The 17,515-nt window shown below is 43.6% G+C and overlaps 1 protein-coding gene across 1 annotated transcript; it reads left to right on the plus strand.

Annotated features, from left to right (window-relative positions):
• Nucleotides 1–4,866: 4,866 nt before the first annotated feature.
• On the plus strand, nucleotides 4,867–17,190 carry LOC131397448 (aldo-keto reductase family 1 member B10-like). The gene is made up of 10 exons (XM_058530332.1): nucleotides 4,867–4,932; nucleotides 6,927–7,094; nucleotides 8,182–8,298; nucleotides 9,276–9,353; nucleotides 13,170–13,292; nucleotides 13,559–13,665; nucleotides 14,075–14,155; nucleotides 14,886–14,997; nucleotides 15,652–15,734; nucleotides 17,148–17,190. Exons 1-10 carry the CDS (start codon nucleotides 4,867–4,869, stop codon nucleotides 17,188–17,190), a joined length of 978 nt encoding a protein of 325 aa, XP_058386315.1.
• Nucleotides 17,191–17,515: the final 325 nt, after the last annotated feature.

The following is a 17,515-nucleotide window of genomic DNA, read 5'->3' on the forward strand; positions in this document are numbered from 1 at the left end:
GGTCTAGGGCCCATAATACTTTTAGGGACCATTAAGATATTTTAATTTTAATTTCTCTTAAAGTCAGAAAAATAACATGAATATAATAATAAATATATAATCATGAACCCAGTCCTTATACCAATGCAGTCATAAAATATAGTTTTAAATATTTTTTAAAATATTTAGAAAAATGGAAGAAGGGGCACCCAAAGACAAAAGTGTCTACGGCCGACAAATGTCATAATGTGGCCCTTGCTGTGTGTGGGTGAAACATAACCCCCAATGAGCTTGGAGGTGGGCCTGCTCCATGGCTGGAGTTCAGCTGGAAAGGACCTAAGAGCTTACTTAGAGAGCTAGTATGTTAAAAAAAACAGGCGGCCTGGGGCAACTTGTTTCAGAAGAAGTTTGGGCAACCAGACTGCTGGAAAGGAATTAAAAAGCAAATCAGAAACTGCATAAGCAGGAATAAGATGGAGGGGTAGCCAGAGTATTTTCTAATTTGGATAAGAACCTGGGCTGGGAGGAATTAAGGCATAAACGAATAAACAAACTACAGCTACATTCAGCAACGTGGATGAACCTCACAAGCATACTTTTCAGTGAAAGGAGCCAGACACAAAAGAATGTGAAGCATATGGTTCCGTTGAAACATTGAAATAAAATTCAAAACTCAACATCTCTATTTGTCAGTTACTCATCCGAAATGGGGATAATAATAGGATCTACCTTCTGAGGTTGTTTTGAAGGGTAAATGAGAAAATATGTTAATCCATGTAATGTTAAGTGGTACAAGTCCTGTTAATAATACTAATGATAATAATAATAATAAACCATGAAGAGAATTGTGCTGAATTCAGAATAGCCCCTCTCCTCATCTGATAAGGAAGACTTCTTTTCATTTGTTTTAAGCTGAGTAAGACTTGTGCCTGGATAATTCTTCCCAAGACATAAATTCTGAACCATAAATTCTCATCATGGAAATAAAACTTTTTTTAATAAATGAAATTAAAATTAATTTCTGAAGGCATGAAGAAAAAAATGAGTTGGGATCAACTGCTTCTGGCAGATCTTACCACTTGTGAAAATTTTCTGTGTTACACTTCCAGCTTACACTGGCTTTCTCCTTTATTTCACTTTGACTTTTATTTGTTTCAGGATTAAAATCCATCACATTTAGGATTTCTTCTTTCCAGCTCTCAGCTGGGTTTAGGTGAGACTCGCTAAATGTCACAGTGGAGGAGCGGTGCCTGGGGTGGATCACCATCTGACACTGGCTTCCCCTGAGATGTGACTCATATATCTGGTCCTCAGGTGTGCTCATCCCTTTGTGCAGTCATTCCAGATGTCCGCATCCCCATCAACTCCCTGGCCACACAGCCCACTCTATAACCTCGATCCAGCTCCCCTGAATATGATGTGCAGGTTGTGTATGTCCACATGACAACCTCCACAATCTCAGCTCTGAGACATCTGTGGGCTCCCCGGTTCCTTCTTTTCAGCCAGTTTCCCCAGGGGACTGAGTAATCAGGCTGCTCTCCCAGCTCTGGGCTGGGGCTCATGGGACATCCTGAGGCCACCCTCGGGCCCACTCACCTGGACACCACCTGCAGTCATTGCCACTCTATGGTTTTGGGGTCCAGGAGCTTCCATCCCAGACTTGACGTCTTCTTCCCAGCCTCACCCTGGGAAACGGGGCACAGTTATCCTCCGCTTTGAGACTTCCCGACTTAAGTGGGTGATGGTGCTCAGGTCAGGCAACCCCAAGATGCACCACTCTGGTATGTGGATTATTTCGAGCTGAAGGCAATAAAGGCTCAGAAGACTCAGGAAGAACATTTAAGCTTCCCTTCCCAAACTGTTTAAAAAAATTTAACATAAAAGGAAGAAGGCGATAAGAAAGGCACCAACAAGCTCATCTTATCAAAATTCTGTCTCTCCGGCCACATTCTCTATAAGTTGCCCTGTAAATAACTGTCTGACAAACATTCACATTTTTCTCTCCATGTGAATTTTCTTCCCCTGTTATGAGAGGTTCGGGGATTCGATCGGAGATGTAAAAGACACTTTCCACTCCAAACAAATGGACTGAAGGTATATTTTATTATATAGAGGATAGTAAAGGTGATAGTCTGCCAACAGATCCGAATAGATCAAATATTAAGAGGGAAAAAACATCAGCCCGACTGGAAAGGGAAAACATCCACATCAGCTGAAGAGAAATGACACAAATCAACCGGAAAGAGAAACACCAGGTTGACCGAAAAGAGAACACATCAAATCAATTACTTCACATCAAATCAATTACTTCACATCAAATCAATTACTCACAATATCCACGCCCCACTGCCGGGAGAGTCCTGTCAATCGACGCGGCTGGGCAAGGATCACACGTCCTGGGCAAGGTGTCCCTTCCACAGGTGGAACTCTCACCAGGTCTCAGTTTCTAGCAGTTTATATAAGCAGTTACAGAGTTTACAGAGCAAGCATCTAGTGTTCCCATGCACAAATGGTTATCAGTGGCATACGTGCACCGAACCCCTTGGCTAACGTCCCAGCCCAGTAGTTGTGTATGTGCATTGTTCTCTTTGGTTATCGTCTTAGCCCGGCACAGATGGCCAGTCCATCCCATGCTACGATGCTCCAAGAGCCTTGAAATGTTACAACTTGCAACTCTCTCCGTGGGAGAAAGGCCAGTTCCCGGGAAAAGGCCAGTTCCCACCACACAGAAAGCAGCTTTGTATTTCTTTGTGTGCTAGTGGCTATAGGTCAATGGGGCGGCCAAACATGGCTGTACTCATGTCAAGACATCCCCTCTGAAATCCCAAACCACTATCGCCTCCAACACCTTCCACGCCTTTAGCTACAATACTTAAGCAAGCAGCTTAGACAGAATGATGAGTTGCTCAGCCCTCTGAGTTTTTCCCATGTATACATGTTATTTAACTTGGTATTATTTTCTCCTGCTAACCTGTCTTTTAATTATTTGGCCAGCCATAAGAACCTTAAGGGAAAGGGTGAAGAGCAGACTATCCCTCTCCCCAACATGGGCATCCCCAGATATGCCCCAAAATGTTAACAATGATTATTTCTAAATGTGAAAATATGGATAGTTTTTATTTTCTTACATAACCTTTTCTGTAGTCCGTACTGATTTTTTTCTTTTTTACAAAGATCGTATCTATATATGACTTCTATAACATTAAAAAAATGAAAATTGTAAATGCCTTATAAATGATTTCTGAAACATCACAAACAGTGGCATGCATTGTTCTATAAATGACATTGGGAAAAAACTGAATTTTGAACCATGGTTCACATGATAAATTAAAATAAATTTCCTTTGACCACATACTCCCACTTCTGGAGAACTAGCCTAAAATTAAGCAAAATGTTCCCATTGCTTTACTCACAATGATGTTCTTTGACATACTACTTATTTATAATCATAACAAACTGGAAACATCTGAAATATCTAAGAATAGGGGAAATGATAGAACAAATTATAATATATCCATGAAACAATCTTTTATGACGATTAAAAATGATGTTTGACAGGAACCCTCGTACACAGCTGGTGGGAATGCAAACTGGTGCGGCCTCTATGGGAAACGGTATGGAGATTCCTCAAAGAATTAAAAATAGAAATACCCTATGATCCAGCTATCCCACTACTGGGAATCTATCCAACGAACCTGAAATCAACAATCCAAAGAAGCTTATGCACCCCTATGTTCATTGCAGCATTATTCACTATAGCCAAGAAGTGGAAGCAACCTAAGTGTCCCTTGAATGATGATTGGATCCAGAAGATGTGGTATATATATATACAATGGAATACTACTCAGCCATAAAAAAAAAAGACAAAATCGTCCCATTTGCAACAACATGGATAGGCCTGGAGGGTATTATGTTAAGTGAAATAAGCAGGAAAGAGAAAGACAAACACTGTATGATCTCACTCATATGTGGAATATAAACCAATGCATGGACAGAGAAAACTGTATTGTGGTTACCAGGGGCTATGGGGGTGGGAGGTGGGCACAAGGGGTGAAGGGAGACATATACATGGTGATGGACAAACAAAAATGTACCACCCAAAATTTCACAATGTTATAAAATATTAAAACATCAATAAAAAATAATGTTTGATATAAAAACAATCATAAAAAGAGTTTTTATAAATGTATAAAAAAGTTTACTTTGTGGTACTAGGTTTAATTTATTTTGTAGTATTTAAGCATATGCAGTGTATTAAAAATATATATGCACAGACAAAAAGCTAGAAAACAGTGCTCTCACAATAGTATCTTGAGTGGTAAGAACACAGGTGATTAATATTTCCTTATTTGTAAACTTCTACATTTTCCAATTTTTCTTATGTATCATTTTATGATAATAAGTTTCTTTTAAAGGAAGTCATAAAAATTTAAAAGTTCATTATAAACACAATTATTGGTCAAAGCCCCAAATCCTAAATAATGTATGAAGATTATTAGCATCTAAAGATCCTATCCAAGTGGTTGAGAGTAATGTCTATGCTCTGAGGGAAAAAATGTACAACTATAGAGCAATTAGATAGGAACAAATTAAAATACATGGACACTTTTATTTTCTATTTATTAAACTAGCAAAGGAAAACAAAAATTGATAAAATTAATTCATGCATTTTGTAGCAGGGAGGACTTTACACATTGTGGTGTTGAAAGTTCATTAACATTACTCAGTCTTACAAAAGGCTGTAAGGACTTCCGGTTCATGCCAGGGCAAGAGACGACTGCCCGCCCCCAGCCTCCAGCTTCTCCCTCTCCACCAGGATAGGTGTCCTCCCCTTGACCAGGGCACAAGACATCTACCTGCTGGCTCAGAACCGTGTCTGCACTCACCATGCCTGGATCCCTGGAACTCAGTACCAAGGCCAAGATGCCCATCGTGGGCCTGGGCACGTGGAGGGTAAATATACAAATATTTGGAATGTGCATCCCTCAAGGGGCTTTGGGCATTTTCTCTCCTCTGTCGGTAGGGAACGCCCAGAGGCAGGGGTCTGGGGAGGTGAGAATTTGGCTCTGGAGCCAGGACTGAGGTTGCTTTCCTTTCTTAGGGCTGGTTCAGGCTGCAAGTCTGGCTTTTTCCAGGAATGGTGAGAGTTTCACTAACAATTATCAAGCTTTTCCTGGGCAGTTTGTCTCTTAGCCACCTTTCCCTCTAACTCTCCCTGGATCTAGGACACTTAAAGGGGCCATGGGTTTGCTGCTGCCTGGGTGGCTGAGAGGAGGGGATGCCAGGGCTCGGAAGGCCCTGGCACTGCTCACCGCTCAGCACGGAACCTGGGCTGGCAGCACCAGTACCCCTGGGAGGGAGCCTGTGAGAATGCAGAGTCTCAGGCCCCACCTCAGGCTACTGAATTACTATCTGCATTTCAACAAGATCCCCAGGTAGTCTTGATGCACATTAGAGTCTGAGAAGTGCTGAGACCACAGGGAGGATGGACCCAGCAAGAAGAGAGCCAGGGTGGGAGTCAGGAGCTCAGGGTCCCAAGGTGTGCTCAAATCAGCTGGCAAAACCCAGACAGGCACCTCCCAGTGCACAGGAAAGCAGACTCCTGAGCCTCTCCTAGGGTGATGTTTCCCCATCACTTCCTAACTGCCTTCTTTCTCATTTCCATCAGTGACAGTATTATCCTGACTAGTTACCAGGAGCAGTCCTTGCATCTTCTTCTCTTAGCCCTCTGTTGATTCTCTCCCCACTGGCTCTGTTCTTCTATGAACCTTGTCTTTCCCATCTCTTCTCCAGGGTTAGAGAATAGGATCCTTCTGTTCCAGGACTGGGTCATTCTCAGTGAGTGTTCTTGGTCAGTCTGGGTGAGCAGATCAGTTCCAGATGGATTCAGTACCAGTTTTCCTTACTTGAACAGGGCTGTTTTGCCCCAAATCAGAGCATTGCCCTTGATACAGATGTGACAAATAATTGCTTCCAGGTCTCCAGTGAATCTGCTCACCCTGTATAAACTTAACAGAAAATTCTTTTCAGAAGTAAAGATTGTGAAGGGAGCCATTTTTAAGATGTGGAGATGATCTAATTTTAAAGGATCCTGTGCTTTTACCTGTGAAGGTAAAAGAGGGTGTGGTGACCTGGAAGGGCACCCCGGGATGCTTCTGAACATTTTCATTACTTTACATAGAAGAGGTTTTAAAAGGTTTTGTGAAAGATCAGTATTAAACGTTTTTTTCTCATTGTTTGGCTTGGTTAGGTTACATAGAATGTGGTATTTCTAATGCTTTTTTTTTTTTTTTTGCATTTAATGGGAAAAGAAACTCCATTCTTACAAAGTTTTCTACTTCTCCTTGCTCTGCAACAATAATTCTATAATGGCGTGCACCCTTGACTCTTGGTGTATGCCAGGCGCTGGGCTAAAATGGTACGTTCACTGTGCACTTAGTCAACACAACAACCTCAGGAGGCAGGTTCTATTCTTATTCCCATTTTGCAGACAAGGTTTAGAGAAATTAAGTAATCTGCTCGGGCCACACACCTAGGAGGTGGTGAGCTGGGATTTATGCTGGATAATGGCCATTTGGGGCAGTCATCTGAAAATTCCTCTGGGTGATTGCAGAATCCATTTGTCAGCCTGGTCTTTAGAAAGGGTCGCAGTAGGGCCAGCACTCTCTCCCACACACCTGGAGACATTTCAGGACGAGAGGGTTAAACTGAATTAGAAGGAATGGGCTTTTAGCCACCACAGGACATGAGGTCATAATCATAAAGTTAATTCACTTTCTTTCCTTCTCTTTTGAAGAGTTTTCCAAGGTGTGTTTTCCTCCCAGGTGTCCTATGGATAATGGGACCCCAGTGAAGCTTTGGTTTGGAGGAGCTGGGCTGTGTAGGAGAGCCTGGTGAAGGTGGTCTGGGGATGAGAGTATGTGATGGTCTTCTCTTTTTCCTTTCAGTCTGCCCCAGGCAAAGTCAAAGAGGCTGTGAAGGTGGCCATTGATGCAGGGTACCGCCACATCGACTGTGCCTATCTATATGAGAACCAGAATGAGGTGGGGGAAGCCATCCAAGAGAAGATCCAAGAGAAGGCTGTGAAGAGGGAGGACCTCTTCGTTGTTAGCAAGGTACATGGGGCTTATTTGGTGGGAGGACTGCACTTCAAGGCAGGCAGAAGTATTTGGACTTGAGAGCACCCAGAAGTCTGCCAGCCTTCCCTCTAAGTGCTCACTTCATTTCCTCCAGCCCTCTTCCTTGCTGCCTTTATAATGTCCCTGGACACAAACAAATCCACACTCTAGACCAGTATTGGGATGTGGAAACACTACTGCTGCTCCGCCTGTCTCAATGAGGCTTTCCCCTAGTGGGATGGCTCCACTGAGCCATGGCCATGCCCTTGGCCTCCCTGCTCCCCATCAGTGGGATCCATCTGCCCTGTGGCACTCACAGGGTAAGGGTGGAGTCTGGGAATCCCCACATTTCAGGCACTGTGGTCTCAATGGCTGTAGCCCAGAGGTTCTCAACCAGGGGTTATTTTGGAAAACGGTGAGAGCATTTTTTATCGTTACATACGAAGTTCATTTTAGTTCAGTCTAGTAAATGGTGAGTTACAAAATGTTATTAAACAAGTTGGAGGGAGTCAATTGAAAGAGGAATGAGAATCACTGGATCTGTATTATAGCCTTGCTAAAATGTACTGGTTACAGGTACCTGGGAAGTGCATGCATCTGATGGGAGAAATAGACCCCACTGTATGCGGTAGTTGAGTCTGGATAGACTCCTTGTCGACTCATCACTTGGGGCCACAGGCTTGGAGACATAGGAGTGCAGAGAGAGGACCGTCTGCTCCCAAAGGCTTAAGAATGCTGGACATTTAAAAGCTGAACACATTTCCTGCCCCTGAAAGCCTACAACCTAGGAAGGGAATGACACATGTAAACAAATAGGAAATCAGTGCCCAAATATGCTAAACAACATCAGAGATGTATAGAACACCAGGAGAGTTGAAACAATAACTTACCCTCAACATGTAAGAATGTCACTGACTTGCTTAGCACCCAGGTTATCTTCCATACCTGGATCTCCTGTCTTAACCAACTTTGCTATAAATGGCCTGTCCCCAGGTTAGATCAAGGTGTCCGTCAAAAAGCAGGAGGAGTGTGACGTGGCGCTTTCTCTCCCCAGTACTGACGTCTCACTGTTGCATCTCTGCAGTTATGGCCCACCTTCTTCGAGAGACCTCTAGTGAAGCAAGCCTGTCAGAAGACCCTCAAGGATCTGAAACTGGACTATCTGGACATCTATCTTATTCACTGGCCACAGGGATTACAGGTTTGAGCTACTCTCTGTCCCAGACTCCAGTTCCCAAGCGGGAGCTGGAGAATAGCAGCTGGGCCAGGCCTGGGGGCTGGGCAGGCTGAAGCAGGAGGCCTTGCGCTTCATGACTTGAGCTGCAGGTTGTGAGGAGGAGACGATGGGGAAGAAAGGTGCTGGTCTGGAAGGGAGGCCGAGTCCACGTGCGGCTGCGGAGCTTGACCGCGTGCCTAGGTTCCTCTCAGCTGCATCTGAGAGAATCAGGATTTCTGGCAGCCCAGGCAAGCTGCAACTGCCACGTCACCATGGTCCTGATTCCATGCCAGGGTTCCCTCCCAGGGGGCTCTTACATAATGATATTTCAGGCCTAACCCTCGTGTGAACCACAGCCCGCCCTGGGAGTGCCATCTTGGAGAAAAGCCCAAATGCGGTCATGCTGGAAGGTAGCCAGTCCTCATGGAAGAAACAGCACACATTACCTGGGGCTCTGCTCCTGCCTACTCCTGAGACGGAGAGGGACATGAATTCCCAGCTCCCTCACCTCGTGATCAGCTAGGGGGATGATAGCATGCCATCCCTAAGTGCAGGCTTCTTAAGGCTGCAAGAACAGAAGTTGGCCAGTATCTTCCCCTAGTAAGCCACTCTTTTGGGAGCTAACCCTTGTCTGGTGATTTTGAAATTGAAGTTTGCCCGCAAGTGTGTATGGAGACTGGGTATATGAAGTTAATGCCCATGGTGTTGATGGCAGCTTTTGGAATGTGCTAATTACAGATTTTACAATCAGTCTAGCAGTTTCTCAAATAAAAGAATTTATATAATATAGTAGATTGATTTAGATATTTTATTAAACTCACAATCTTGAAGTTTGTACCCTAGAACCTAAAAAAATGGTATGAAATGTGGGTGTAGAGCCCGAGTTAAGATCCCGAAACCCAGTTAACAGAACCAAATGTTCAGATGCACATTGCACTAAGCTTTTTGTTCTGCATTTACAGCCTGGGGAGGACATATTCCCCAAAGATGATAAAGGCAAGATCCTTACCAGTAAAACAACATTCTTGGATGCCTGGGAGGTAGGTTCCATCTTCCTCTAAGTGTGCTGGAAGTGAGAACTTTCTTCAGTCATCCACAAGGGTCTGCACTGTGTGAAAGTGTCTGTGTACTTGATGCTGTTTCATTGTTATTCTCTAATTCTTTGAACTCCGTCCTAATCTGTTTTTGCTTTTAGGTCCATCTGATACTATTTATATTTTCAAAGGCCAAGACTGAGTCCTCTGATGAGACTGGGAATATAATATACCTCAATTTGGAGGATACACATGCTGTTCTCAAACTAGGGGGAGGGATTTAGAACAGAGATTTCACCCTAGGTTTGTGTGACTTATCTGAGTAACCTAGGGTAAGTTATTTAACTTTAATAACTCAGTTCTGCCTCTTAAAAAAAAATCTCACAGTACATATTAATTATATATATATCTTTTATGATGTGTAAATTAATGATTAAGATATCAACATCTATTGAGTGCCAGCAACTTTAGTCATGGAGTTGATTTAATCATTCAACTCTATGAGGCCAGTACTATTGTCAATCCCATTTACTAAGGAGGAAACTGAGACCTAGAGAGGTTGGTGACTTTTTCAGGTCACATAGCAAGTGTGTGGAAGAACTGGGATTGGACCCAGGTCTCTCTGTTTCAAAAATCCAACTACTGACACCCTTAACACAGTGGGTGGCACACAGTGAATACGCAGGTCCAAACATTGGGGCACACGAGTGCCCGCTTCTCAGATCAGATAATGACCTGTTCCACATAATTCATATTCGATATGGAATTAAGGAATGAAAGTCTTTCTCTGATAATTTTTTTCTGAAATCATTGTGTCCTCTTGCACATGCTAGTAGAGAACCAAGTGAATGAACAAGTTGTAAATGAGAGTGAAGAAAACTCCTAGAGTTAATTGTGTTATTTGTCAACTTTCAGGGTGGGGACACATGTTGTTCTGTTTGTTTTGTGTTTTACAGCTTAAAAATGTATTAAAATGAACCTTTCTAAGCAGCATAGAATTGTTATAATTAAATTCAATGTAACTTTTCTGTGGATTGTGTGTTCAAAACTATCTGTAAGCACAGAATTCCTGCTGCTTTGAACTTCAACAACTAGCAGTAAGGTAATTCAGATAGCAAAACTGGAAAGGGTGATGAAGCAGAAAAGTAATCATTTTACAACGGCAAGGTTAGCAATCCTGTAAATGTATTAGTAAGGGAAATTATCTTTGGCAGGTAAATCTTTAAATTTGCCTCATAACAGCGGAAGGCTGTTAAAACCAAGTATGGAGAAAACTATCTAGATTTCTACGGCTGGATTTTTAAGTCTGTCATGAAGCTCTCTGGGTTGTATGCAGAAAGGAAAAAAAAAAAGCAAAAGGCTAGCAGCCATGATAAAGAGTCATGACAAGGATCTTCAGTATTTCCGCTGGATTTGCTCCATAAGCATATGTCATTTGCAGGTAGGTTCTACAAGTAAGTATTAGGAATCGTAAAACAGCAATGATTTATGGAATTAAAAGTCATACTAAATAATCAATTAGTGGAAATATATTTCATGAGCAAGAGACTAAACATACATAGAAGTAAGTCAAATAATCTTGGGAAAATCTTACGAAGGCATCAATTTGTCATTCATTCCGCTATTTTGAGCACACAATTAAATATGAATCCATGGTACATGTGACAGAGCATCACTGCTGTCCAAGCCATGAGGTGGTTGAGCCCACATACTAGAAAGAGGGTTCAAACTACAAGTTGGAAAATGCTGGTTTTTTTGGGTGTACATGTTCCTTTTTACCTTAACGACCACACAAGTCATTATCCAACCTCATGGTCTGAAATACTTGTTTGATAAATTCACTAAAATAAATTTATTAAGCCTGAATCTCAAGAAAAGATATTACTTTCTCTTGGCTAGTGACAAAATTATAGCCATGAAAAGAAACTCGAATTCTGGTACTTAACTGTAAAAAAAGTCAACATATTTATTTTCCTACCACGAACAACCTCCTGTGAGATCAATGTTTCAAGATCGATGATTTAGTGAACAATGTAATGGTTTATGTGCATGGTCTCCACTCAATGAATGCTTTATTCCTGAGAAAGAGAAGTGTGCTAAGGCCTACAGATTGTCTAAAATTACAGCAGACTCAGCCTTTGCATTAAAGGTGATGAGAGGGCTCTGTCATCTATATGACCCTGGTAAAACATGAGTGCTTACCTATCTTAGGAATTATTTGTTGTGAGATGTGGAGACTAGCAGACCTTAATGCTGGTTCCGCAAGATTTTTTTGTCCTAGCTTTTAGGATGAGACCAAATGTGGCAATTATGTCATCGTTCTCTGCAAAAAGTACCCGGATTTTCACAGTGCCATGTCCTTTGAGTGGATTTCAGAATAACTGCTAAAGAAAAGATTTTGAAGGCATGAAAAGGTTTTGATGACCATAATCAGAGAGTCTAAGATGAAACAGACAAGACTGAACACATAAGCAATAAATGTTTACGTGGAGCTGCAACTCTCTCAACAGAAACCTCCTTGACTGCCCTGAAGCAGGTGGAGGAAAAAAAGTGTAAAAAAGTCAAGATGTGCCATAGACTCAACTGCACCTGATCTATGACACACAAAACTTTTAGATTATCTCATTACCCAACTCAGGAATTTCAGGCACATTGTGATCTCATCAATTCTAAACTCTTTTGCCCAATTTGAGGACCTACATCATTTATTCTAGTGGTCCTCAACTTTGGCTGTGCATTAAAATCACCGGGAGATTTTTAAAAATCTCAATGCCTAGGTACATCCCAGACCAATTCGGTGAGACATTCTGGGGCTGTAACCTGGGCATCAGTATATTTTAAAGCTCTCGGCTGATTCCAAATTGCAGCCAAGTTTGAGAACCACTGATGGAGCATCCCCTGAACACCTCATGCCTGTCCCTCCCTCGAGCCTTTGCTCGCACGTTCCTCCCTCACCTGGTCTTATTTTTTCTCTCTTTTCTGCAAGTGATTTTTTGAGTCCCAGTTTAAACTCCATGCACAAAGCCTCCCCTGGCAACTGTGGCCCTTCCTTCTCTGACCTCCCAGATTCTCAGTGCTGTGCCTCTGTCCAGTGATCTGAGGCAGCCTCAGTGTCGTGGCTGATTGCTCCCCAGAAGGGAACTCTAGCACTTTCACTGGACTGTAAGATTCTTGGAAGAGGAAGCACGTTGTATACTTTTAAATCCCGACAATTCCTGGACAGGATCCAGACATGTCATAAATGAATACAAATATATGTAAAATTAGGTGCTGCTATGATACAAATGGTCTCTTTGGGCAAATTTGGAAAAGTGCCCCTTATAGGCTTAAAACTATAAAAAGATATCCTTCCTTGGGGTCAATGCAGCTTCTGCACCAGGAAGGATGGCGGCCAGATGTTGGACCTACTTAATTCCTTGGACAGGTGCCCCTGCTGAGGTGTAATCTGCACAACCTTCTCCAGTGACCCTGATACTGCAAACCAAGCCATGATTGGTGTGGGAGAGGGTGACCCAGACCCAGACAAGTGATGCTTCTGCACATGGTGCAGCCTCTTCTGGGGTAACTCAGGCCATCTCGGTTTGGGTGAGAGGAGAACGGCAATTGTATAAAACCAGTACATCTTACGCCCAGTTTCACTGAGGCTGGGGAAGGGCAGGAGGGCTGGAAACAACCGTTGATGGACACCCACAGGCTAGGCTGAAATTTCCTTTAAATGCTTCAGCTAATCCTAGTGCAGTGGCTCCTTTGCCAGTTTCTCCTGCCCCAGAGAGGACTAAGCCAAGCCTCTAGAAATGCCCAAAGTGTTCCTTTCTATAACAGGACATGGAGGAGCTGGTGGATGAGAAGCTGGTGAAAGCCATTGGGATCTCCAACTTCAACCACTTCCAGATTGAAAGGCTCTTGAACAAACCGCGATTGAAATACAAACCAGTGATTAACCAGGTAAATTCTACTTAATCAAAGCGAGGGGCCCTCCCTATTACTTCTTAAACATTTGGAAGTAAGTTCACTGTTAGGTACTGAGTGTTATCTCAGGGCACAGTGACCAGGACACTTTGGGGAGATGCCAGACGGGGAGTCGTGTAGCCAGTCTGGTAGTGGGTGGTGTTTGCCCTTTGCTAGGCAGTCTTTTTTGTGTGCAGAATTCACTACGAGCAGCTCACAAAGCAGGCCAACTCACTGGTGAGGAGGATTGTTTGCTTTTGCAGGTTGAGGTTCACCCATACCTCACACAGGAGAAATTGATCCAGTACTGCCACTCCAAAGGTATCACTGTCACAGTGTACGGCCCTCTGGGCTCTCCAGATAGACCTTGGTGAGGCTTCTGAGGGATCTTTCTCTTGATACCCTTAAACAATTGTTTTATCATTTGTTAATGTTGGTATGAGAGTGTAAGCCACCAGGAAGAAAGGTGTATCGGAGGCAACGTGGCTGGCACATACAAACGGTGGGGAAAACTAGAAACTTTAAAACAACAGCAACATGCCGAACCCTCTGAAATACTCGGGTTCAGCCACCCAGCGCTGGACCAGCCTTTGCAAAATGCTGAGTTGTCAGAGCCCATGGGTGGGCTCAGGGGTAAGACACAAAGCTTTCAGATCCTCTTGCCTTGTCTCCCACATGGAGAAGATTAAAGATCAGCCTTGGGATCATCATTGGAGTAATGCTCATTTGCATATGGTAACAATGATGATTATTCACACCAGCCATCTTTCTGTCTCCAGGGCCAAGCCAGAAGATCCTTCCCTACTGGAGGATCCCAAGATTAAGGAGATTGCTGCAAAGCACAAAAAACTACAGCCCAGGTACAGTGTATGTGTGTGTGTTTTTTTAAGCCCAGCAAACTAATCTTGTGTTTTGTTCCTTATATTGTGTTTTTACCTCCTTGAGGGGGAAGAAAACAGGAGAGGAAACCCACTAAGGCCCTTCCTTGAAAGTCTGTTGGGACCTCCAGGAAATACCACGGTTATTGCTGAAACCAGGATAGCATCCGTCTAACAGCTTCTGTTGAGCCCTATCACTCAGTGACAAGAGCCTGGCTTTTGGAGCTGAGAGATCTGGGTTCAGAGCCCAGCTCACCTCCTATCAGCCTTATGACCCTGAACTCTGTCCAAGCCACTTTCCTTTTTTTTTTTTTTTTGCCTATGAGTTGCCCTGAGCTAACATCTGTTGCCAATCTTCCTCATTTTCTTTGCTTGAGGAAGATTAGCCCTGAGCTAACATCTGTGCCACATCATGGCTGATAAGCAGTGTAGGTCGGCACCCAGAATCTGAACTCACAAATCCAGGTGGCCGAAGTGGAGTGCGCCAGACTTAACCACCAGGCCATGCGGCCGGCCCCAACTTTCCTTATTTTTAAAAAAGGAAAATCATAGAATTGTTGTGAGGATTAAGGGAGATAATTGACCATAGGACTAACAAGTGACTGACAGCTGTGAAGAGCTCAGTCATATTAGCTGTTGTAACTGAAGACACAGTGAGTGGCAGAGAGATTTTGTTTTTCCTTTCAGTAGAATAGGGCTCCTTACAGAGAAGTGGAGACATGGTGTCCCTTTCTGTACAGGTTCTGATCCGATTCCATATTCAGAGGAATGTGGCTGTGATCCCCAAGTCTGTGACACCAGCACGCATCGTGGAGAACTTTCAGGTAGGATCCCAGCTGGGTGGCCGTCATTTTCATCAGTGGAGGAAGGGATGGGAGAGACGCTCTCACTAGGCTTCTCATCCCATCTCTGTCGTGTCTGTGGGCCTCACCCCCTTCCCGCCACCCCGTCATATCTCAGGCCAGGGAGCTGACCTCCGCAGAGCTGAGATGAATGATCCAGGGGCCAAGGATGTGGTGAGGGGAGCAGCCAGGGAGTCCTGTCAGATCTGAGCCCAGGTGTGCCTCTCACCACTGAGAAGACCCTTGCTTGCCCCTGAGCAGTTAGGTCATGGGCCATAGGCAGGAGCAGACTGTTCTGGCCTAAACACCCCGCCTCCCAGCAGCAGGGGAGATATGGACCGCACTTGAACTGACCTGGAAGAACCCACATGTGCACTGGGGAGCACAGACAAGGTGCACACCTGCAGTTTAATGTCTATAAGCCTAATCACCTCCCCTTTAGAACACTAAACCCTATAAATGTGGCAGTCTTCGTGTAGGACCTCATTTAGAGCCAAATTCGTATCTGGTGGACACACTGGAAGAAACTCCTATGGCCAGTTAGTGCTGCGGATGTGAGCTTGCTCCTGGCTGAGAATCACAAATCACACCAGAAATTGTCTTACCGATGATGTTTTGCAATTCTTGCCTTTCTAGGTCTTTGACTTTAAATTGAGTGATAAGGAGATGGCGACCATACTCAGCTTCAACAGAAACTGGAGGTTCTTCCACATGGGACAGTAAGTGCCACTGGGCTAAGTTAAGTAGGAGGATCGTCAGTCTTTCTAATCTGGTAGAGGGTGAGCTGGAAGGATTAGAAAGGAGCTGGGACTACTTTTATCTTCAAATACTATTTTCTGGTCGTTTGAAAAATTAAAATTGGAGCAACTGGAATCATTATGGAAAGGAAAGACACATCCCTAATTGCTGCTTATTATCTGAACTTCTGGATATAGAGCTAAAATTTCGAGAGAGGATATGTTGTCCCTAGGCAGAAGGCAGAAGCATCCATTCATCCATTCCCTCAATAAATATGTATTGAGCATCTCCTATGTGCCAGGCACTGTCTCGGTGCTGGAGATATGACACTGGACTAATACTTCACAGGCTAGCATCCTAGGGAGGGAATACAGAAATAGACTCAAAATAAATATGTCAATTAAGAATTAATCCTACAGGGCCCAGCCCAGTGGCCTATTGGTTAAGTTCAGTGCACTCTGCTTTGGCAGCCTGGGGTTTGGTTTCTGGGCGCGGACCTACACCACTTTTCAGTGGCCATGTTGTGGCAGCAACCCACATACAAAATAGAGGAAGACTGGCAACAGATGTGAGCTCAGGGTGAATCTTCCTCAGCAAACAAGAATGAATCCTACAACTAAGAAAGAAAGTAAATTGTAGGAAGGCATTGTCTAACTTCTCTATTTTATTCTCTTCTCTGTTCTATTCTAACTTCTCTATTCTTCTCTATTGGTGGAGTACAGAAATAAACTCAAAATATGTTTGTAAGATAGTAATAAATGCTATTAAAAAAATAAACTCGGGTAAAGGTTGATAGGAAGTTGTGGGTGGTGGTGGGATAGATACTTTAAATAGGGTGGGGCAAGGGAGGCTTTGTTGATAAGGTGACAGTTGAGCAGAAACCTGAAGGACGTGAGAGGTCAGCCATGTGGATGTCTGAGAGAAGAGCATTCTTGGCAGTGAGAACAGCAAGTGCAAAGACCCTGAGGTGGAATTGTGTTTAGATCTTTCAAGTAAGGAGGCCAGTGGGGCTGGAGCAGATTGAGTGAGGGGAAGAGTGAGAGAAGACGAGGTCGCAGAGGGGTCAGGGGCCCAGAGCAGGCAGAGAGGTGTTATAAGAATAAATCAAGATCATGCTTGTAAGGCACCAGCACTGTGCTTGGCACCAGGCTTATTATTAGCTGTCATTACGCGTTTATTCTGGTGCCCTGCTCACTGCTTGCCTGCCCTCCTCCCAGCACACCCTTTAGATCAGTTTAATGGAAGGTCGAGGTGGGGCCCCTTCCTCGTGTTCTTAGAGAATCTTCTGCGGAAGCTGAGAGAGCACCAAGACCACGGGATACACCAGAGAAGAATGCCTTTGAAACCAGAATCTAATAGTAACATATTCTTCTTTATGCCTGTTTTCTCTTCAGGTTGGCTAATTTGGGTGAATATCCCTTCAATGAAGAATACTGAAGCTGAGTCTCCTGAGAAGATGACTCTGCAGATTCTCTCTCTTCGCTTTACTGAAGTGTAACTCTCTCCACTAGAGTCCTATTTTATCCAAGCTTGTCTGAACTCTTACTGAGTCTGGGCCTCCTGTAGGTCAGATTCTAGGCAGTGTTGTATCTAGATAAGTATGTTCAACCAGAATTCACAGGGAGATATGACTCAGAGAAGCAAATTACAGTGTTTTTCACTTAATTGATCTGGTCACGGTGAGAGGCTGGGAGGGGGGGATCTCTGCTAACAGTGAGGATATAAAGATAAAAAGATAAAGAAGAATATGTAAGGAACACAT

The sequence above is a fragment of the Diceros bicornis genome, chromosome 3 (assembly GCF_020826845.1).
Source record: "Diceros bicornis minor isolate mBicDic1 chromosome 3, mDicBic1.mat.cur, whole genome shotgun sequence".
NCBI classification, from domain to species: Eukaryota; Metazoa; Chordata; class Mammalia; order Perissodactyla; family Rhinocerotidae; genus Diceros; species Diceros bicornis.